Below are 22543 nucleotides of genomic sequence, written 5' to 3' on the forward strand. Positions count from 1 at the left end.
GATGTGATGATAAAAAGGAGCTAACTATTCGCCAATCTGCGGGAAGAGCATTCTGGAAAGGAGGAATAGCAAGTGCCAAGGCCCTAAGAAGGGAGCAAGCCTTATCTTGTTAGAAGGACAGAATAAAAGCCGGTGTGCATGGAGCAGAGCCTGTGAGAGACAGGGTGGATGGAGATGGGGGTGAAGGGGCAGCCAGCAGCCCATGGATCCCCTGAGAACTTGCAGGCTAGGAGAGAAACCACCAGAAGGCTATAAGCAGGGAGTAATCACATCTGTGTTTGGAAAAGATCACTCTGGTTGCTGGGAGGAGAATGGACTCCACTGCAGAGAATGAAAGAGGAAGACCAGGCAGGGAATGGTTGCTTGGGCTAGGCTGGTAACCACAGAAATGATGAGACATAGTGGGGTTCAGGGTACTTTCTGGAAGGAAGACTGTCAGGTTGCTAGAATAAAGATAGTAAGTCCAGCCAGGTGTGGTGGCTCACACCTGTAATCCCAGCACTTTGGGAGGTCGAGATAGGCAGATCACTTGAGGCCAGGAGTTCGAGACCAGCCTGGCCAACATGGTGAAACCTCATCTCTACTAAAAACACGAAGATTAGCCAGGCATAATGGCAGGTGCCTGTAGTTTCAGCTACTTGAGAGACTGAAGCAGGAGAATTGCTTGAACCTAGGAAGTGGAGGTTGCAGTGAGCTGAGATCTCACCACTGCACTCCAGCCTGGGGGACAGAGTGAGACTCCATCTCAAAAAAAAAAAAAGAAGATAGTAAGTCCAGCATCTGTAAATGCTCATGATCCCATGTACACACACACACACACACACACACACACACACACACGTGCACATATACACTATCCTTCTTATACAAACAGTGCAGACTCCAGGCTCTGGTGTCAAATGTGCTCAAATTCCAACTCACCTGCTTACTTGCCATTAAACTTGGTTCAAGTCACTAAACCTCTCCATCCCTAGGGTTCCTCATCTGTAAAAAGGGGACAATAATAGAAGTGCCTCATGGTTGTTGTGAGGATTAAATTAGTTACTACATGGGAAGCATCTAGGGAAGGGCACCTGCCATGTACTGTATGAGTTTCCTGTTGCTGCTGTAACAAATTAGCACCAATTTCGTGGCTTATTAAAAACAACACAAATTTATTCTCCTGCAATTCTGGAGGCCAGAAGCTCAAGATCGGTTTCACTGGGCTCAAGTCAAGGCATGGGCAGGGCTGGTTTCTTTTGGAGGCTCCAGGCGGGGGAATCCGTTCCTTGCCTTTTCTGAAGGCTGCAGCATTCGTAGCCCCTGCTCACATCACACCCACGTCCACTTCCGTCATCACATTGTCTCTTCCTCTTTGACCTTCTGGCCTCCTTCTTATGAGGACCCTTGTGGTGATATTTTGGGCCCACCCGAATCAGCAAGAATAACCTTCCTATCTCAAAGTCTTTAACTTACATACATCTGCACTGTCCCTTTCTGCCACAGAAGGTAGCAGTCACAGGTTCTAAGGATTAGGACACAGATATCTTTGGGGGCCATTATTCAGCCCATGACATGTGGTAGGCAATAAATAAAGGTTCATTGTATTATGATAATGATACTTTACAATAATAATGATAAAATAATGATAATATTTTTATCATTATCATCTTTATCATTCCCATGAAAGCCCCAGAGCATATCCCTAGTCCCCTCCTCAGTTATGTAGGAGAGGAGGGGATGTTTAGAGAACCCCAACTCCTAGAAACCCCCTGAGACTTGGCCCCAAGTCCAGGCCAGAGCTGGGGGCAATGCTGGCTGATCAGGCGAGGCACAAGTCCCCGGGGTTGGTCCTGATGAGGGGAGCAGGGCACAGATGGTCGATGAGGCAGGAGTGTGCTCACAGCCTGGGGTCCAAGAAGGATCCTGGAGTGCAGGCTAAGGCCTCCTAATGATGCTGTATTCCGTGGGATCCTCAGGGCCTCCACTGGGGATGTGGCTACTGAGGGGGCCCATGTTGCAGTAGGTTGGCTCCTGATCCTCAGCAGCCAAGGTCAGAGATGCATAGGAAATGTCCTCCTTCGGGAAGGGAGCCTGCAGCAAAGGTGGGCGCCAGGTCAGAGAGGACAGCAGGAAGTGACAGTCACGGGGCAGAGGAGCCGTTGGAGGAGGCTAGTGGGGGTGGACCTTTCAGGGCTTCTGATCCCTCTCAAGCCCTCCAGCTTCCCCCCGACTCTGCCAAGCACCCTGAGCTTCAACCACAACAGAACAGATTGTCCCCTAATGCTGCACCAGGGCAGCACATTTCCTGTGGAATCCCAAGTCATTCGGCCTGTCTGGGACTCTGCTGCCCAGCGTGGGGACCACGTTTAGCCAGTCCCTGGGTCCCTGGGGCCGACTTGCCTGGGGGAGCTCCTAGGCGAGTCCTGCAGTGACTATGTCTTTGCCCCACACCCACCTCTTCTATGCCCACGTGAGCGGGAGAAAGCCCACCCTCCAATGGGGCACAACAGCAGGCCTGTGCCCCCCTACCCCAGCCTCACAGCAGCCCCCACGGAGGACGCACCATGGCGACATATTCCACTTCCACCTGGTCAGCCTGGGCAGAGAAGGAGAGCTTCGTGGTAGCCTTTTGTGGGGAGGTTCTGGTCAGCTGCTGGGTCAGGTCTGCATAGCAGAGGTCGCCCTCCAGGGGCTGCGGTACCTGGGACAGGGAACACAGGCTGGGGAGTCACAAGATCTCTCTGTGGACACAGGTTCCTTTTCCGTGGTGGGACAAGAGGCTCTCTACTTCCCTGGGTGCCCCTCTCCCAGTTCCTTCTGTGTCCCCACTTCTCAGGCTCCCGTACCCCTCAGCCCTCGTCCCCCTGGCTGCTTCCAGGCCCTCAGCCCCCAGACCCTGCAGGGGGCCATGAGGACGGGATACTTTGGCACAGGACTTATCTGATATTTTGGACCTTCTGGGAGATGGAAAATGAGGAAGGGGAAAGAAGCTGCCTGGTCTCTCTGGTCCAACCTTGGGGAGTATCTTACCTGCTCTGGGGACATCCCAGCCGCTAAAAGACAAACAACAATGAACAATTAGAAAGCCCATTCCCCAGACTCACAAGAACCCCCAGGTCTAGCCAAGAGAAATATGGAAGAAAAGAGGTGAATAAGGTCCAGGCTCAAAGACAGGGACCTGGTTCTAATTCTGACTCCTCAGATGACACACTCTGTGACACTGGTCACGTCACCTCTCTGACCTTTCCCTTCTCCACCTGAAAAAGAAGGACATCCCAGCCCCCTGCTCCCCACATCATAGAACTGTGCACTCAGCTGATCAGGTGGCCCTGCCAGTCATCGGTCCCCAGGGAGTGAGTTTGCTTCTGCAGAATCCCGACTTGGCCTGGAATTCCACCATGTCTCTCTACCCGATTCATCCTTCAGGGGTCAATTCAAAGTCATGCCTGCCTTCCGCAGCTACCCAGGCTGTCTAATCCCCCTCCCGGGCCCCCGAGGAGGCATGTGCTTTATGTCTGTCTCATCATCTTTATCCCACTGAATTCTAGTTAGTCCTCAGGTGGGCTGTAAGCTGCAGGATGGCCGGGCCTGTCCCTTCCTTACAACCTGGGTGCTTGGCTGTGCTGGGCAGGTGGTGTTCCATCAGTAAAAGTTGTCTGCAGAGACAGGCTTGCACCAAGCTGCCCCCCAACCCCCAAGTAGAATGTATGAGCTGGGTCTGCACAGTAGGGACGGATTTTGTTTGGTTTGGTTTGGTTTGGTTTGGTTTGGTTTGGTTTGGTTTGGTGTGGTTTGGTTTTGAGATGGAGTTTCTCTCTTGTCGCCCATGCTGGAGTGCAATGGCACGATCTTGGCTCACTGCAACCTCCACCTTCTGGGTTCAAGTGATTCTCCTGCCTGAGCCTCACGAGTAGCTGGAACTACAGGCGCATGCCACCACATCTGGCCAATTTTTTGTATTTTTAGTAGAGAAGGAGTTTCACCACGTTGGCCAGGCTGGTCTCTAACTCCTGATCTCAAGTGATCCACCCGCCTCGGCCTCCCTAAGTGCTGAGATTATAGGCCTGAGCCACTGCATCCGGCGATTGGATTGGATTGTTTTTCCACTGGGATCGATTTTCAAGTGGTTGCTGGTCACTGTCTTCTTTCTCCCCTCCTGGGCCACCGCCCCCACATCCCTGCTCTAGGGACAACAAAGAAGTGGGGGGTTTTCCCCTGGTTTCAAAAGTCTAGATGCTGAAGAACACAGAAAGCACTTAGACCTTAGGTCATGGGAGAAAAAGTGATGAATAAGAGTCAGGCTCTAATTTTTAAAAAGTGTCACAGAAAACAAACTAACTAACAGAGAGTCAGGCTCCCCTCTTCCCAGGCGAAAGATTTCCCAGGCTGTGGGGAGGGAGAAGTGTTGGAGAGAACCCCATGAGAGCCAGGACCCAGCTGTTCTAGAAGGGAAAGAGGTACAATTGTGTGAGAATGTGGAAGTGAAGCCAGACACAAAAGGGTTTAGCTGAGGCCAGGCCTCATGATCTGTGAGTGCAGGCTCCTGCGCCAAGAGGTTCCTCCCTGAAGGGCAAGTGCACACAGGGCAAGTTCACACTGGGAAAGTCCAGTGGGCAGGGGAGGGACAGGAGGAAAGGCCATTCCAATTTCCTGATCAGACTTGGAGGGCAGTGTGTGTGTGCGCGCGCATGTAATGTGAGGAGTGCACACGCACTGTGGGATCCATGCAGTGTGCGTGCCCGTGATCGGGCATGTGTGTGTGCATGCACTGGTGTGTTTGTGTCTGTTTCTCCCTCCCCATTCCATGTCAGCTCAGTACCTCCTTGACAACCACACAGACCCAACTCTAGCATCTAGTCTAGACACCCCAGACTGGACCACCCACCTAAGACCATCGACACTTCTGCCACCAAGAGCCAATCCAGGAAAGAGAGAGGGAGGTGGATCAGAGAGAAGAGAAGGGGAAGGACAGAGATGCAGGGCAGGCGGCAAATGCCAAAACCTCCTGGGGCTCCCCTACAAGCTCCAGAGTGCCCCCCAGCCGCCTCGCACTGCCAGCTGCCGAGGGCCTTTGGGACAGCACCCTTTCCAGATTGTGCGGGTAATTCGCTTGGACCAGATAGCTCCCAGATGCCAATGCTGGCCATTGGCCACACCCCCAGCCACCCGGCCCAGTCTCAGCCCAGCCTCACCCAGGTCCTCTCACCTTTCTGCTGGCACTTCATTATCCTCCAAGCCAAGAGCGAGGCAGCCACCAAAAGCAGCAGCAATATGGTGAAGATGAGGGGCAGGAGGACGCTGAGCTTCAGGAGGTTGTGCCTAGAAACAATGGCAAGTGTCCCCTGCACCCCAGGCTCACTGTCTGCCACTCAGCCCAATCCCTCCCACCCAGTAGCAGGGGAGGGCCGCACACCTGATGAGCTGCAGGCCTGTAGTTTGCAGCCCAGGAACCCTCACTCCTGGGGACCCTCAAAGATGGGTTTACAATGAGTACACACAGACACAAAGAAGGGAACGGAACAAGAGACACCAGGGCCTACTTGAGGATGGAAGATGAGAGGAAGGAGAGAATCAAAAAACTACAAACTACCTGTTGGATACTATACCTATTACCTGGGTGACAAAATAATCTATACACAAAATCCCAGTGACATGCAGTTTACCTACATAACAAACCTGTACACAAAATCCCAGTGACATGCAGTTTATCTATATAACAAACCTGTACATGTACCCCTAAAGCTAAAACAAAAGTTTAAAAATTTAAGAATTTTAGCAAAAGATAGTTGTTTTTATTTTTTGTTTGTTTTTGAGACAGAGTCTCACTCTGTCACCCAGGCTGAAGTGCAGTGGCACGATCTCAGCTCACTGCAACTTCCACCTCCCAGGTTCAAGAGATTCTCCTGCCTCAGCCTCCCAAGAAGCTGGGATTACAGGTGCCCACCACCATGCCTAGCTAATTTTTGTATTGTTAGTAGAGACAGGATTTCACCATGTAGACCAGGCTGGTCTCGAACTCCTGACCTCAAGTGATCCACCCGCCTCGGCCTCCCAAAGTGCTGGAATTACAGCCGTGAGCCGTGGCGTCCGGCCTTAACAAAAGATAGTTTTTAAAAAGAGAAAGGGGTTCCATGAGTGGTTTTAATGTGTCTAGAAGCCTAACAGAAAGTGTAGGGCAGCAGACTCCTGAAACACCTCCTGCTTCTACACCTGCCCTCTCTACTGGGTTGAATAGCGTCCTCTTCCCCTCCAAATTCACATCCACTCAGACCCGTGAATGTGACCTATTTGTGGATGTAATCAAGTTAAGATGAGGTCATACTTGATTAGCATGGGCCCTGATCCAGCGACTGGTGTCCTTACAAGAGGGAAATTTGGACACATAAACACACAGGAAGAAGACCATGAGATGACAGAGACAGGGATCAGAGTGATGCCACCACAAGCCCGGAGGATCGCAGGCGCCCACCAGCAGCTGGAACAGAGGCATAAGACAGACGCTCCCTTTGAGCCCCAGGGCGGAAATGACCCTGGCGACACCTTAATTTCCAATTCCTGGCCTCCTTAGCTGTGAGAACGTATTTATTTTGCTTTGAGCCACTCGTAACGGCAGCCACAGGACACTGACAGGCCCTACTGTAGTGGATCATCGCCACAGCAGCCGGAGGAGCCTGTGAACCCAATGTCAGCACACGCCCCTCCCTTGCTCAAAATTCTGCAACAGGCCAGGCACGGTGGCTCATACCTGTAATCCCAGCACCTTAGAAGGCTGAAGTAGGCAGATCACTTGAGGTCAGGAGTTCGAGACCAGCCTGACCAACATAGTGAAACTCCGTCTCTACCAAAAAATACAAAAATTATCCGGGTGGGGTGGCATGCGTCTGTAGTCCCAGCTACTTGGGAGGCTGAGGTGGGAGAATTGCTTGAACCCAGGAGGCGGAGGTTGCAGTGAGCTGAGATCATGCCACTGCACTCCAGCCTGGTCGACAGAGCAAGACCGTGTCTCAAAAAACAAATAAACAAATAAATAAATTAAATTAAATTAAATAAATAAATCCAGTAACAGCCCCATTTCAGTCCATGAAAATGGCCAGGGCTGACAATGGCCTCCACTCCTGCCTACGTCTCACCCCTGCCTGCTTCGCTCCAGCCTCACTTCCTGCTGCTCCTCAAATACTCCAGGCACACCCCCACCTTAAGGACCTTATTCCAGTAGCATTTTTCTCCAGGAACATACTCCCTCTAGAGCTCTGCTTGGCTCACTCTCTCACCTCTTCCAGTCTTTGCTCAAGAATCACTCTCTCGACCACGTGCAGTGGCTCACACCTGTATTCCCAGCACTTTGGGAGGCCGAGGCGGGCAGATCACATGAGGCCGGGAGTTCGAGACCAGCCTGGCCAACATGGCAAAACCCCGTCTCTACTAATAATACAAAATATTAGCCGGGCATGGTGGTGCGCATCTATAATCCCAGCTACTCCCAGCTGCTTGGGAGGCTGAGGCAGGAGAATCGCTTGAACCCAGGAGGCAGAGGTTGCAGTGAGCCGAGATCCTGACACTGCACTCCAGCATGGGTGACAAAGTGAGACTCCATCTCAAAACAAACAAACAACGACAAAAGAAAACTGTTGTGGGCTGGGCTGGATTGTACACCACCACCCCCAACCCCAATCCATATGTTGAAGTCCCACCCTCTAGTATCTCAGAATGTGATTGTATTTGAAAACAGGATCCTTAAAGAGGTGATTGAGGTTAAATGAGGTCACTGAGGTGGGCCCTAATCCATTATGACTGGTGTCATTAGAAGAGATCAGGACACAGACACGCGCAGAGGGACGATCATGTGAAGACATCGGAAGAAGACAGCCATCTACAAGCTGAGAGGGCTCAGAAGAAACCAACCTCGTGGACACCTTGATCTCAGACTTTTAGCCTCCAGAATTGTGAGAAAATAAATGTTTGTGATTTAAGCCCCCATTCTGTGGTATTTTGTTAGGGGCAACCCAAGCAAACTAATACAAGGACTGTCTCATTCATCACTGGATGTGCAGAAATTTGAAGAAGAAATTCATCAATCAATTAATTGTGTCAACCCTATGTGGTTACACTAATTAGCTCTAGATTGTAAGTACCTCGAGGGCAGGCATTTTGATTATTTGGTCCATTCTTGTACCATTTTTAATTCCCTTAAACAGTGACAGGCTAGAGTGAGTGCTCAAGAGTTATGTGTTCAATAAATGAGTGAATAAACCATGTCATGCTAATCAAAGGCCCTAATTGGGTACTTACATATGGCTTCAATTCATAAAATAATTTTTTAAAAAATCTTAACTATTACTTATTTGAAGCAGTTTGATAGAAAATAAACTTTCAAATCAGAGAGCATCCTGTATTGATTTGCTTAGGAAAAAGAAAAATAGGGACAAAGCGAGGTGGCTCATGCTTGTAATCTCAGCACTTTGGGAGGCTAAGGTGGGCATATCACTTGAGGACAGGAGTTGGAGACCAGCTTGGCCAACATAGCAAAACCCTATCGCTACTAAAAATTGGCTGGGCATGGTGGCTCACACCTGTAGTCCCAGCTACTCGGGAAGCTGAGGCACAAGAATCACATGAACCCGGGAGGCAGAGGTTGCAGTGAGCTGAGATCATACTACTGCATTCCAGCCTCGGCAACAGAGTGAGAATCAGTCTTAAAAAAAACCAATTAGCTGGGCGAGGTGGCAGGCAACTGTAGTCTCCGAGTTACTCAGGAGACTGAGGCATGAGAATCGCTTGAATATGAGAGGCAGAGGTTGCAGTGAGCCAAGATGGCACCATGCACTCATCTGAGCTACAAAGCAAGACTCTGTCTAAAAAGAAAAAAGAAAAAGAAAACCTTAAAAAGTTTAATTAAAAAAAAAAAAAGAAAAAAAACAGAAGGCAATGGGAGAGGGGGAGTAGAAGGATCTCGGGTGGTCAGAATACCAGGGACCTCACACAGGGATTTTGTGGCAAGGTCCCAGCAATAGGAGACCTTGACACTTGGTGGACCTAAAAACAAAGTCAAGAGGGCCAGGGAAAGTGAAAGGAGGAAATGAAAGGGGACGTTCCACTTCTAGAAAGCCCAGCTGACTGCAAGTGGTTGGCCAGGGCACTAAGAGGCGTGACCCGAGCTATGGTGTAGAGCCCAGAGACTTCCATCCAAGCGCCAGTGCCACTCGTCACTGAGGAAGGGACTGAGGCTCGGTTCCTTCTTCTGTAGAATGGGAACATTTATATCTGCCCCTTCTTCCACATGAGGTGGGTAGGAAAGGTCAAAGAAAACAAAATAAGGCACAGGAAAGCCTTTTGTGAACTGCCAGGTGCTCCAGAGATGTGAGAAACTATCGGCATCACTGTTCTTGCCATAACAGTAATCACAGGAAAATTAAGGGAAACAGGACTTCCCCAAGCCCTGCTTTCCTTGTCCTCCCAGAAGTTGGACCCAAGAGCCATCCCTGCAGCTCCATGACCCCATGGCCCACTCACATGAGCCACACCGTCCTCACTGACTGCCAACTCATCCGTCGCCCACACTAAGCTCTGCGCTCCACAGGGACCGTCCATGTCTGGGTCCCCTGAGCTCAGCACGGTGCAGCCAGGTCGAAGTTATTATAACACAGTAAAAGTGGGGTGAATGAATGAACCTACAAACAGCACTGAGCTGCAGAATGAAGGATGTGTGGAGACTGAAAGGACACCGTGTGGTCTGACAGCAAGTGGGAAGGGCTCCCAGCTTCCTCATCCTCACCAAGGAGCATGCAGGTCCCAGACAAAGCTCAGGCTGGAAACTGGGACTTCGAAGAGTTCTCCATTGGAGGAGTTTGGGCCAAGTAGTCCACAGGGGAACCAGAGTTGGTTTACCTCTTGTCCAAGTGGTGGCCAGTCAGAGTTGGGGAGTTGCTGGTTTCTTCCGGGGTGACTGGTGCTGTGAATGTAGTGGAGATAGACGTGGTGGGGGCAGCAGTTGACGCTGTAGGTGATGCTTGGTGTATAGACCAGATCACAGAAGACCCTGCCCATGAGCCCACCCACAGCCCTGCACGCGGCTCTGAGCCTGGGCGGGGGTCTGGACTGCTACTATGGGAAGGGGCTGCAGCCTGGACTGCTCATGTCTCCCTGGCTTCTAGGAGACTCCAGAGGCTCCTGGGGCTGGGCAGGGTCCAGGGAGGATGCTGAGCAGGCCCTGGGAGGGTTAGAGGGGGTTGGGAAGAGCCTAAGGGCAGCTGGAGATCAGCTGAACTTGAGCAACCCTGCTGCTTAGGACAGCGCCTTGGCCAATCTCCACCCCAGCCCTGTTTATCCATCAACAACAGGAGCAGAGTGGGAACTTGCACAGTGACCCTAGATTTGTGACATCAAAGATCAGGACCAGCCCTGAAAGAAATCATAATATTCAGGAAGAACCTTGACTTTGGGCAAGTTACAAAGCTTCAGTGATGGCGATGCCCCCTTCTGAGGGGTATTGTTAGGACTCATTGAGACAATGCACGTTCAGCACTTTGCAAACTAAAACATGCCCCAGAGGCTCCAGGTGCAGCATGGGGCCCTGAGGACTGTGGTGCTCCCTCCATGCCACAAGGGCCCTCGAGCTGGTGCTGCTCATCTTCTGAGGGACAGCAGAATAAGCCCAACAAATAAACGCATGCAAACCAAGGCACTGGGAACCCTGAGCCGACCCTCCCAGGAGTGTCTGCATTCTAGAAGGAAATAGGAAGAGAACATCATTAAGTCTACATGCACAAATGGCTCATGGTGAGATGTCAGGGACCAGAAATGCAGCTGTTTGACTGTGAAGACCTTTCTGGACTTGGGAAATAGACGCCAGCACCCCAACTATGCTGAGCCTCTTTTTCCCCCAAGTTAAATGTGGAATGGGAGGTGGCAACAGCAGCTGTGAAGCCCCAGCCCAGAACTCCACCAAAAGCAGGACACACCTGGGCACCAGAGGTCTCCAAAAAGCAATGGCAAGGATTGGGGTCACTGGGTACCATGGGAAGGCATCCCTTTGGCCCATGGGCTGAAACTGGGACCATCACCTTGTCCTCAGGCACTGAGCTGGGCAGAGGTGAAAAAATGTGCCTAGAAAGTCTTGATTCCCGGCCGGGCGCGGTGGCTCACGCCTGTAATCCCAGCACTTTGGGAGGCTGAGGCGGGCGGATCACGAGGTCAGGAGATCGAGACCATCCTGGCTAACACGGTGAAACCCCGTCTCTACTGAAAATACAAAAAAAAAATTAGCCGGGCGAGGTGGCGGGCGCCTGTAGTCCCAGCTATTTGGGAGACTGAGGCAGGAGAATGGCGTGAACCCGGGAGGCGGAGCTTGCAGTGAGCAGAGATCAGGCCACTGCACTCCAGCCTGGGGAACAGAGCGAGACTCCGTCTCAAAAAAAAAAAAAAAAGAAAAGAAAGAAAGTCTTAATTCCCATCGTGGAGGGAGCCCTGGGAGCCATGGGGGCATTGAAAAGAGGCCCTGCTCCCCCAATCCCAGGTGGTCAGTTAGGGTTCTATGAGAATCAGGACTCAAATGATAGATCACTCAGTGACAATTAAGTCACTTGAGTAGGACCTCAGAGACCGGGACAGAGCAGGCCCTGAGAGACACACACACAGATATACACTCCCTCTTACCTGGGTCAATGATCACTTGAACTGTGACCCCAAGGTCAGTTCCAGTTCTCTCAATTCCACACCAGTAAGTGTCAGCATCAGTTTGCATGAGATCCTCCATGGTCACAGTGAATGTGTGGTTTTTCTGATTGTCCTTGATGGACACCCGGTCCCTCTTCACCTCCTGCTCCGATCCAGTGGTTTTAACAAGGATCTTGCAGCCATACCAAGTAGCTCCTCGACACCACCACTTCAAGTAGGTCTCCCAGCCTGAGTTGTAAACACACTGCACCATCAACGAGCCCCGCTCCGGGCCATTCACTGTCATTGGACCACTGATGTCAGTGGCAATGGAGTAGCCTGGAAAACACAAATTCATGTGCTGTCACCTCTACCCCAAGGGCAGGGCCACAGCTTTCTGTTTAGGGAATAGTTCCCAAATCCAAAGTTTCACAGGTTAAATAACAGTCAAGGAAGAAATACACCTTCCACAGACAAAACTTTTGTCCTTCAGTTTTCCACTGGGTCAAAGTCACCAGGAAAATCACTGAATAGCACAACAACAGATCCCCCAAAAAATTAAAATATTGGCACTAAGCAATAATAGCTTCCTGCAGTTCACCCCTCTCTCCACCCTACAGCCAAGGTAATCTGTATATTTCAAGGAATATCCTTTTGCAGCCATCTTTGTGTTAGACCAGTCTGGTGGAGAGGAAATACCAGAAAACCCATTTCCACAGGGTCTTACCTTGACTCTTAGCACTGATGACCCTCATGAGGTGGAGCTGAGGCAGCCACATCAGATGGCTGTGGAGAGGCTATCCCGGTGGTCCTAATGATTTCTAGTGGTTTTGGAATAAACCAACCTGGATGAATGCCTTTTAAGTTGACCAAAACAGCAACGGCAACTGGTCTCCATGTGCTATGGGATCCATACAACACAGATCCCACTTTCTTCAATGAATTGCTTTGACCCCTTTGTCAAATTGCAAATTTATGGATTTCCCATTCTGTTCCACTGATCTATTTGCCTACCTTTCTGTCAATCCTACACTCTCCTGATTACTATCACCTTGTAGAAAGGCAAGTATTATAGACAGTAAAGCAGTGTTTGCTTTCTTTCTTTTTTTTTTTTTTTTTTGAGACAGGCTCTCACTGTATCGCCCGGGCTGGAGTGCAGTGGCACAGTCATGGCTCAATTATGGCTCACTGAAGCCTTCACCTCCCAGGCTTAATTGATCCTCCCACTTCAGCCTCCCGAGTAGCTGGGACTACAGACACATGGCTCCACGCCTGGCTAATTTTTGTAGTTTTAGTAGAAACAGGATTTTGCCATGTTGTCCAGGCTGGTCTCGAACTCCTGGGCTCAAGCGATCCACCCACCTTAGCCTCACAAAGTGCTGGGATTACAGGCAGGAGCCACAATACCTGGCCTGCATTTTCTTAAAATATATGTTTTCCTTCAAAATCATGTCCTTTGCAGCAACATGGATGTGGCTGGAGGCCATTATCCTAAGTGAATTAACGCAGAAACAGAAAACCAAATATCACATGTCCTCACTTAGAAGTGGGAGCAAAACATTGGTTACACATGGACATAAAGATGGGAACAACAGACAGAGGAGGGAAGCAGGCAAGAACAAAACAGAGGAGGGAAGGGAGCAAGCACTGGAAAAAAACTACCGATTGGGTACTGTGTTCACTATCTGGGTGACAGGTTTGATTGAGGCTCAAACCTCAGCATCATGCAATATATCCAAACCTGCACAGATACCCCTTGAACCTAAAATTTAAAAATTTTTTAAAGGAAAAAAAAAAAAAATATATATATATATATATATGTTCTTTTTGTTCTTTCTCTCATATCCTCACCTTTGAAAGATTCCAGATACAGGGAAATATTTCTTTACTTAAAAAAAAAAAAAAAGGCCCGGCTGGGTGGCTCACACCTGTAATCCCTGCACTTTGGAAAGCAGGCAGATTACCTGAGATTGGGAGTTCGAGACCAGCCTGACCAACATGGAGAAACGCCGTCTCTACTAAACATACAAAAATTAGCCAAGCGTGGGTGGCGCATGCCTGTAATCCCAGCTACTCGGGAGGCTGAGGCAAGAGAATTGCTTGAACCCAGGAGGTGGAAGTTGTAGTGAGCCAAGATGGCGCCATTGCATTCCAGCCTGGGCAACAAGAGCAAAACTCTGTCTCAAAAAAATAATAAATAAATAAAACTAAACAAAACTAAACTAAACAAAAACCCAGCACTTCAAGCACAACAACAAATGCCGCAGACATAGGGCCTCAGTGTCAGAGAGACCCTGGGAAGGGGTGAGGACCACGGCAGCCTGGACTGGAGAGCAGAGGATCCATGGGAAGGCACAGCCCTCCTTCCACTCCAGCCTGGGTCCTGGGGAAAGAAGTGGGCTCTGTGACAAGAACACACAATGGGGAAAGGACAGTCTCTTCAATAAATGGTTCTGGGAAAACTGGAGATCCACATGCAGAAGAATGAAGCCGGACCTTTATCTCACAACATATACAAAAATCAACTCACAATAGAGAAGACATAAATGTAAGACCTGAAACTTAAAGCTCTCAGAAAAAAACCTAAGGGAAAAGCTCCACAACATTGGTCTGGGCAATGATGTCTTGGAGAGGACGCCAAAAGCACGGGCAACAAAAGCAAAACTAGACAAATGGGATTCACAAAACCAAAGAGCTTCTGCACAGCAAAGGAAACAATCAAGAGAATGAAGCAACAGCCTACAGACCGAGAGAAAATATTTGCAAAACATACATCTGATGAAGAGCCAATATCCAAAATACATAAGGAACTCAAATCAATAACAAGAAAACAAATAATCTAATTAAAAACTGGGCAAGGAATCTGACCAGATATTTCTCAAAAGAAGAGCTATAAATGGGCAACAGATCTATTTTTAAATACTCAGCATCTCTAATCACCAGAAAAATACAAACTAAAACCAAAAGAGGGTCAGGCACAGTACTCACACCTGTAATTCCAGCACTTTGGGAGGCCAAGGTGGGTGGATCATCTGAAGTCAGGAGTTTGAGACCAGCCTAGGCAACATGGTGAAATGCTGTCTCTACTAAAAATACAAAAATTAACCAGGCGTGGTGGCGTGCACCTGTAATCCCAGCTACTCGGGAGGCTGAGGCGGGAGAATCACCTGAGAATCACCTGAACCTGGGAGGCAGAGGTTGCAGTGAGCCAAGATCGTGCCACTGCACTCCAGCCTGGGCAACAGAGCGAGACTCCATCTCAGAAAAAGAAAAAAAAAAGAATTAAAAAGGGTATGTGACTGTATATCCTGCACTTATTAAAAAGTTAATAAACCATGAATAAGATAAAAGGATATAATAATAAAAGGATATTTAAACAATGTTATGCCAATAAATTTACAATTTTAGATGGAATAAACAAATTCCTAGAAAAAAATTATACAGGCCAGGCACTGTGAGAGGCCAAGGCAGGTGGATCAACTGAAGTCAGGAGTTCAAGACCAGCCTGGCCAACATGGTGAAACTCTGTCTCTACTAAAAATACAAAAATTAGCCTGGCGTGGTGGCACACACCTGTAGCCCCAGATACTTGGGAGGCTGAGGCAGGAGAATTGCTTGAACCCAGGAGGTGGAGGTTGCAGTGAGCCAAGATCGCACCACTGCACTCCAGCCTGAGCAACAGAACAAGACTCCATCTCAAAAAAAAGAAAAAAGAGAAAGAAAGAAAAGAAAAAAAAATACCATATGCTAAAATCAGCACAAAAGAAATAGAAAACCTGAATAATTCCACAGCTATTATATTTAAATAAGTCAAATCCCTTGTTTAAAACTTCTGCCAAAATAAAACTCCAGACCTATACAGCTTCAATGGAAATATTTACCAAACACGTAAGGAAGAAATAATGTCAATTTTATAGATAATTTTGCAGAGCATAGAAAAAGAAGACGAAATCCCAAATCCATTTCACGAGACTAACATAATCTTGATGCCAAACCTGACAAGGGCAGAGCAAGAAAGTATCGTAGGCAAATATCACTCATTAACATAAATGCAAAAGCCTGAAACAAAAAATCAGCATACGGAATCTGGTGATACATAAACAGGATGAAACATTATCACCAAGTTGGGTTTATGCCAAACACCCAAAATGGTTTTTAACATTAGAAAATCAATAAGGAGACAGGCGTGGTGGCTCATGCCTGTAATCCCAGCACTTTGGGAAGCCGAGGTGGGCAGATCATAGGTCAGGAGATCCAGACCATCCTGGCTAACACGGTGAAACGCCGTCTCTACTAAAAATACAAAAAAAATTAGCCCGGCCTGGTGGCAGGTGCCTGTAGTCCCAGCTACTCGGGAGGCTGAGGCAGGAGAATGGCGTGAACCCAGGAGGTAGAGCTTGCGGTGAGCTGAGATCGTGCCACTGCACTCCAGCCTGGGCAACAGAGAGAGACTCCATCTCAAAAAAAAAAAGAAAAGAAAAGAAAAAAGAAAATCAATAAGGAGGCTAGGCACGGTGGCTCACGCCTGCAATCCCAGCACTTTGGGAGTCTGAGGAGGGCAGATCACGAGGCCAAGAGATCAAGACCATCCTGGCTAACATGGTGAAACCCCGTCTCTACTAAAAATACGTAAAATTAGCTGGGCGTAGTGTCATGCCCCTGTAGTCCTAGCTACTTGGGAGGCTGAGTGAGGCAAGAGAATCGCTTGAACCCAGGAGGCAGAGGTTGCAGTGAACCAAGATCACACCACTGCACTCCAGCCTGGAGACAGAGCAAGACTCCGTCTCAAATAAAAAAAAAAAAGAAAGAAAGAAAAAAATCAATAAGGGTAATACGCCGTATTAACAGAGTCAAGGAGAAAAATCGTGTGATCATCTTAGTAGATGCAGAGAAGTACCTGATAGGAATTGACACTCATTCATGATTTTTTAAAAACTCTTTTTTTTTTTTGAGACGGAGTCTCGCTCTGCCGCCCAGGCTGGAGTGCAGTGACTGGATCTCAGCTCACTGCAAGCTCCGCCTCCCGGGTTCACGCCATTCTCCTGCCTCAGCCTCCCGAGTAGCTGGGACTACAGGCGCCCGCCACCTCGCCCGGCTAGTTTTTCGTATTTTTCAGTAGAGACGGGGTTTCACCGTGTTAGCCAGGATGGTCTCGATCTCCTGACCTCGCGATCCGCCCGTCTCGGCCTCCCAAAGTGCTGGGATTACAGGCTTGAGCCACCGCGCCCGGCCAAAAAACTCTTAGCAAACTGAGAGAACTACCTTTATCTGATAAAGATTGTCTATCAAAAACCTCAGCAAGCACCACACTTAGTGCGAGACATTCATATGTACTTTATAATAATTTGTTAACATGGGTATTGATGTTTTATGCACTTTTTTGTACATTTGATTTTCTACAATTAAAAAGACTTTTAGGTCACCATAAACCAAGAGCCAAATTATTCTTTTTTTTTTTTTTTTTTTGAGATGGAGTCTTGCTTTGTCACCCATCACCCAGGCTGGAGTGCAGTGGTACGAACATGGGTCACTGCAGCCTCAACCTCCTGGGCTCAAGTGATCCTCTTGCCATAACCTCTTCTGTAGCTGGGACGACGGGACCACAGGCATGCACCACCATACCAGGTTACTTTTTTTTTTTGGAGAGACAAGGTCTCACTTTGTTGTCCAGGCTGGTCTCAAACTCCTGGACTCAACCGTTCCACCTGCCTCAGACTCACAAAGTGCTGGGATTACAGGCTTGAACCATCATGCACCACCAGCCAAATTATTCTTAACAGTGAAATACTATAGGCATTCCTATTGAAATCATAAACAAAACATGAATTCCCAATATATATAATAACATGATTCCAGAAGTTCTTTTTTGTTTGTTTGTTTTTTTGAGATGGAGTCTCGCTCTGTCGCCCAGGCTGGAGTGCAGTAGTGCAATCTCAGCTCACTGCAAGCTCCACCTCCTGGGTTCATGCCATTCTCCTGCCTCAGCCTCCTGAGTAGCTGGGACTACAGGCACCTGCCACCACGCCTGGCTAATTTTTTGTACTTTTGGTAGAGACGGGGTTTCACCATAGCCAGGATGGTTCAATCTCCTGACCTTGTGATCCACCTGCCTCAGCCTCCCAAAGTGCTGGGATTACAGGCGTAAACCACCACGCCCTGCCTGGAAGTTCTTTTTTTTTTTTTTTTTTTTTTTTGAGACGGAATCTTGCTCTGTCGCCCAGGCTGGAGTGCAGTGGCCGGATCTCAGCTCACTGCAAGCTCCGCCTCCCGGGTTCACGCCATTCTCCTGCCTCAGCCTCCCGAGTAGCTGGGACTACAGGCGCCCACCACCTCGCCCGGCTAGTTTTTTGTATTTTTTATTAGAGACGGGGTTTCACCGTGTTAGCCAGGATGGTCTCGATCTCCTGACCTCGTGATCCACCCGTCTCAGCCTCCCAAAGTGCTGGGATTACAGGCTTGAGCCACCGCGCCCGGCAAGGAAGTTCTAATCAATATAGGAAGATAAGGAAAAACATAAAATTTATAATTATCAAAAGGGAAATGAAAAGTTAGAGAAAATTTTTAAATTTTAAATGAAAAAGTATTGTAACTCATAATTGAATTTAATGCAGTGGCTAAATAAACTATAAACATGTAAAAATCAATGGCTTTCCTATAAACCAGTAAGAAATAATTGGAAAATAAAGTAGAAAAGTGCTCATTTACATTAGCAATAAAAGTGTATTAAATTCCTAGGAATAACTTTAACAGAAACAATAAAGACTTGTAGGAAAAAAGCACAATGAGGCCAGGTGCGGTGGCTCATGTCTGTAATCCCGACACTTTGGGAGGCCAAGGTGGGTGGATCACTTGAGGTCAGGAGTTCGAGACCAGCCTGATCAACATGGTAAAACCCCATCTCTACTAAAAATACAAAAAAAAAAAAAAAAAATTAGCCAGGCATGGTGGTACACCTGTAATCCCAGCTACCTGGGAGACTGAGGCAGAAGAATCACTTGAATCCAGGAGGCAGAAGTTGCAGTGAGCCGCGATCACGCCACTGCACTCCAGCCTGGGTGACAGAGCGAGAGTCTGTCTCAAAAAAAAAAAAAAATCTCTTCCTTGCCAGGTATGGTGGCCTATGCCTTTAATCCGAGCAACTCATGAGGCCGAGGCAGGAGGATCACTTGAGCCCAGGAGTTGAGGCTGCAGTGAGCTATGATCATGCCACCGTACTCCAGCATAGGCAACAGACTGAGACCGCAACTCAAAAAAACAAAAACAAAAACAAACCTTCTTTTCTCACAGAAAACGAACTTCCTGATGGGTATTTTTTTTCTTGGGTGTTTTAAAACAACGAATTATTTAGAAGAGGTAAGCAGGGTAAGCGCACTTGCTAATTGTAGGTGGAAGTTCTGCGGGAGAGGCTGGCAAGAGCTGATGCACGAAGGCTCAGAGCGGTATCTGGGCTCCGTGTTGGCGCCCACAGCTCAGTCTGCTGGCTTTTTTGCCCACTTCAGACAGGTCCCAAACCACTCCTGCCCCCAACACGACTCTCACATCTGCTCGCTACCAAATTCTCCCATTTCCAGATGTCAGAAAAAAAGCAGCCACACCTGTCCTGGTCACTGTGCCAATGCATTTCATAACATCTTACCCAAAGTCTGCCTTCTCCACTTACACGCTGAGACTTGGGGTCAAGTGTCGATGAGCCACTCCCTGCTCTGCCTTTACCAGTCTAGCTGTCCTGGACAAGTCACTTTCTTCCCCAAGACCTTTTCTCCAATCTGCCCCACCAGGCTCTTCCGAAGCATGTGGCCAAGCCATGCTGACCTCCCTCTTCCTCAGACATGCCCAGGCCAAGCTCATTCCCACACAAGAGCCCTCGTATCTGCTGTTCCCTGTGCCTGGAAAACTGGTCCCGATCCTGTGTCTGATCCTTCTCCTCCTTCTTTTTCCAAGGTCTCGGCTCGGACAGACATCTGGGACCCTCTTCAGGGGGGTTGTTTCAGCCCACCTGACTTAAAGATCCCCCCACCTGGGTCCCACTGTAACAAATCATCTTGTTCTGTTTTCCTCACAGTACTTATCACTTCTCACTTCTTGAAATTATTTTTTTGTTTTCTTTCTTTCTTTCTTTCTTTTTTTGAGACAGAGTCTCGCTTTGTCACCCAGGCTGGAAGGCAGTGGTGTGATTACAGCTCACTGCAGCCTCCAACTCCTGGGCTCAAGTGATCCTCATGCCCCAGCCTCCGGCCTCCCAAGTAGCTGGGACCACAGGCGCATGCCACCATGCCCGACTAACTTTTGTACTTTTTGTAGAGACAGAGTTTCGCCGTGTTACCCAAGCAGGTCTAGAATCCCTGAGCTCAAGCAATCAGCCTCCCAAAGTGCTGGGATTACAGGTATGAGCCTCCTTGCCTGGCCTCCTTTCATTTTTAATCAAAATTCTACACACCAACTTCAGGTATCTCCCACCCTCTGGCTCTGCCCACATCTCTGTCCCTCCTCTCCTCTACTTCCCTGCCTGGCTTATCTCCTCTCAACCTTTCCCGTCCCTCAGCAACTTCTACTATTTCCTTCTGCCCCAAATGCCTAGAACCACCACTCCCTCTCTGCCCAGCAAACTCCCTCTTCCCTCCTTTCAGAGCCCTCCAGCCTCACCTCTTCCTTGACGCCTGCCCTTGCTCAGAACACCTCCACGCAGGTGACGGACCACCCAGTCCAGGATCAGGCACTTGCCTGCTCTCCTGAGCAGCCTGTGTTCCTCCTCTGCTTTTCCCTGGCCAGCAGGGCCTACGGTCTGTCCATTTCACACCATCAGCCCCTGGGGGTCAGGAATTCTGCCTTACACTGGCTTCATTATGAAGGAAATGCCCTGTATTCCTGCCTTGGCAACAGAAACGCTGGGTGAGTGGGTACGTGGAGGAGACGCACAAGGCTCATGCCATTAAGAACACCTTCTGGCCGGGTCCCTTCTTCCCTCTATCAGCCACCTCCTCCTGCTGGCTAAGCTTCTCACAAGAGGACAGACCCAGGCCCACTCACCTGAGAGCCAGAAAAGGAGGGGGTAGAGCATCAGCAGGGGCATCTTCTCTTCAGATGGGTCCCCCTTCCCCTCGGTGGAGCCTGGCAGCAGGAACAAGCTACAGACTGTGTTCCATCTCCCAGCCTTCTGCTGGCGTTCACTCTCGCCCTTGAACTTCCTCCTTCAGTCACTTCCCATGGGTAAATGAGACTAAAAGAGGAAGGAGGTGGTTGGTCGGGCACGGTGGCTCAGGCCTGTAATCCCAGCACTTTGGGAGGCCAAGGGGGGCGGATCACAAGGTAAGGAATTCAAGATCAGCCTGGTCAACATAGTGAAATCCCAACTCTACTAAAACTACAAAAATTAGCCAGGTGTGGTGGCACACACCTGTAGTCCCAGCTACTCAGGAGGCTGAGGCAGAAGAATCGCTTGAACCTGGGAGATGGAGGTTGCAGTGAGCCAAGACCACGTCACTGCACTCCAGCCTGGGCGACAGAGCAAGACTCTGTCTCAAAAAAAAAAAAAAAAGAGGAAGGAGGTGGAAACTGTGAAATTTCGAGACAGTTAGCAATGCAAGGTGTCATAGCGATCATAAGCTTCTGAGAAATACCTCTCTGTCCACAGCCCCATGGGTTCTCTAAGAAGAGAATTTGGTGGCTCCTCTGTCACGTGGAAACCTGCAGACATAGACCACTGGGTCTGGCCAGCCCTTATCCAATCCTCCAAACCTGGTGGGTTGGCTGGGGGCAGGGGCACGTGGCTCTACCAGAGAGCCACGGCTGATAGATACAATGTCCTAAACCTGGAGCTTCAAGTGTAGCCAGATGCTTGGGAGCCCAGAAGGCCAGAAGTTCAAGAGGATTGAGGGGCACTTGGGGCCAAAGTCAGAAAGCCAGAGGAGAGATTCCAGACCAAAGGTTGGAAGGCAGGTATGAGGAGACTGATTGGGTATCCAACCCTAGACTACAAGGCCAGGTGTGGTGGCTCACATCTGTAATCTCTGCACTTTAGGAGGCTGAGACAGAAAGATCACTTGAGGCTGGGAGTTCAAGACCAGCCTGGCCAACGTGGCAAGGCTTCATCTACACACACACACACACACACACACACACACACACACAAATGGCCAGGTGTGGTGGCTCATGCCTGTAATCCCAACACTTTGAGAGGCCAAGGTAGGCAGATCACTCCAAGTTAGGAGTTAGAGACCAGCCTGGCTAACATGGTGAAACCCCATCTCTACTAAAAAATACAATTAGCTGGGCATGGTGGGACACACCTGTAATCCCAGTGACTCGGGAAGCTGAGGCAGGAGAATCACTAGAACCCAGGAGGCAGAGATTGCAGTGAACCAAGATCACACCACTGCACTCCAGCCTAGGCAACAGAGCAAGACTCTGTCTCAATAATAATAATAATAATAATAATAATAATAATAATTAGTTCTGCATAGTAACATACGCCTGTAGTCCAAGCAGTCTGGGAGGCTAAGGCCTGAGGATCACTTGAGCCCAAGAGGTCGAAGCTGCAGTGAGCTATGATTGAGCCACTGTACTGTACTCCAGCCTGGGCCAGGGATACCTGCATCTGCTGGAATCTCCCAGAAACCTGTCCATTGTACCAGGGGGTCTACCTGAGGAAACCAGTTCATTGCTCAGGACTATTACCCCCTCGCTCTACCCCCCACCTTATAACTATTTGTTGAAGGAAGGAAGGAAGGAAGGAAGGAAGGAAGGAAGGAAGGAAGGAAGGAAGGAAGGAAGGACCAGTTTTGTGCCTCACTCTCCTCCTTCTGACAATCATGCCCATCCCCCATCTCTCCTTTCCCAACAAGATCCCAGCAGGTCACTAGGGTGGGGACTGGGGATATAAAAGGATTAGGAAGGGCCAGGCTCAGTGGCT

General features: G+C 49.1%; 2 protein-coding genes and 1 long non-coding RNA gene across 12 annotated transcripts in view; 2 read left to right on the forward strand and 1 right to left on the reverse strand.

Moving 5' to 3' along the window:
- The window catches only part of RAB37 (RAB37, member RAS oncogene family), a 273228-nt gene that overhangs the window by 217903 nt on the left and 32782 nt on the right, over window positions 1-22543 (forward strand). The gene's annotated exons all lie outside the window — the stretch shown is intronic.
- Window positions 1126-21116, reverse strand: CD300LF (CD300 molecule like family member f). Of its 9 annotated transcripts, none has more exons than XM_077972696.1 (8): window positions 20662-21116; window positions 11635-11973; window positions 9868-9931; window positions 5396-5441; window positions 5189-5301; window positions 3013-3035; window positions 2546-2683; window positions 1126-2073 (listed from the first exon to the last, which is right to left on the reverse strand). In XM_077972696.1, the coding sequence occupies exons 1-7, from the start codon at window positions 20702-20704 to the stop codon at window positions 2574-2576; spliced, it is 738 nt and encodes a 245-aa protein (XP_077828822.1). In that variant the 5' UTR covers window positions 20705-21116; the 3' UTR covers window positions 1126-2073; window positions 2546-2573. The 9 variants fall into 9 exon arrangements, with proteins under 9 accessions (XP_077828822.1, XP_001092157.2, XP_002800635.1 ...); XM_001092157.5 differs by lacking the exon at window positions 5396-5441 and having other exon boundaries at window positions 20662-20851; window positions 21029-21113; XM_002800589.4 differs by lacking the exon at window positions 5396-5441 and having other exon boundaries at window positions 9868-9976; window positions 20662-20851; window positions 21029-21111.
- Window positions 6846-15409, forward strand: LOC144335928 (uncharacterized). The gene is made up of 2 exons (XR_013407221.1): window positions 6846-6930; window positions 13761-15409. It is a non-coding gene; the product is annotated as an uncharacterized LOC144335928 (long non-coding RNA).

The sequence above is a fragment of the Macaca mulatta genome, chromosome 16 (genome assembly GCF_049350105.2).
Source record: "Macaca mulatta isolate MMU2019108-1 chromosome 16, T2T-MMU8v2.0, whole genome shotgun sequence".
Classification (NCBI taxonomy): Eukaryota; Metazoa; Chordata; class Mammalia; order Primates; family Cercopithecidae; genus Macaca; species Macaca mulatta.

Coding starts and splice junctions, on each gene's coding strand:
- CD300LF (XM_002800589.4), bottom strand. CDS start 20,704: ATGCCCCTGCTGATGCTCTACCCCCTCCTTTTCTGGCTCTCAG. Junction 5,302..9,867: donor GGCCACCACTTGGACAAGAG/GTAAACCAACTC, acceptor CATTGTTTCTAG/GCACAACCTCCTGAAGCTCA. Junction 2,684..3,012: donor CTGGGATGTCCCCAGAGCAG/GTAAGATACTCC, acceptor TCCCTGTCCCAG/GTACCGCAGCCCCTGGAGGG.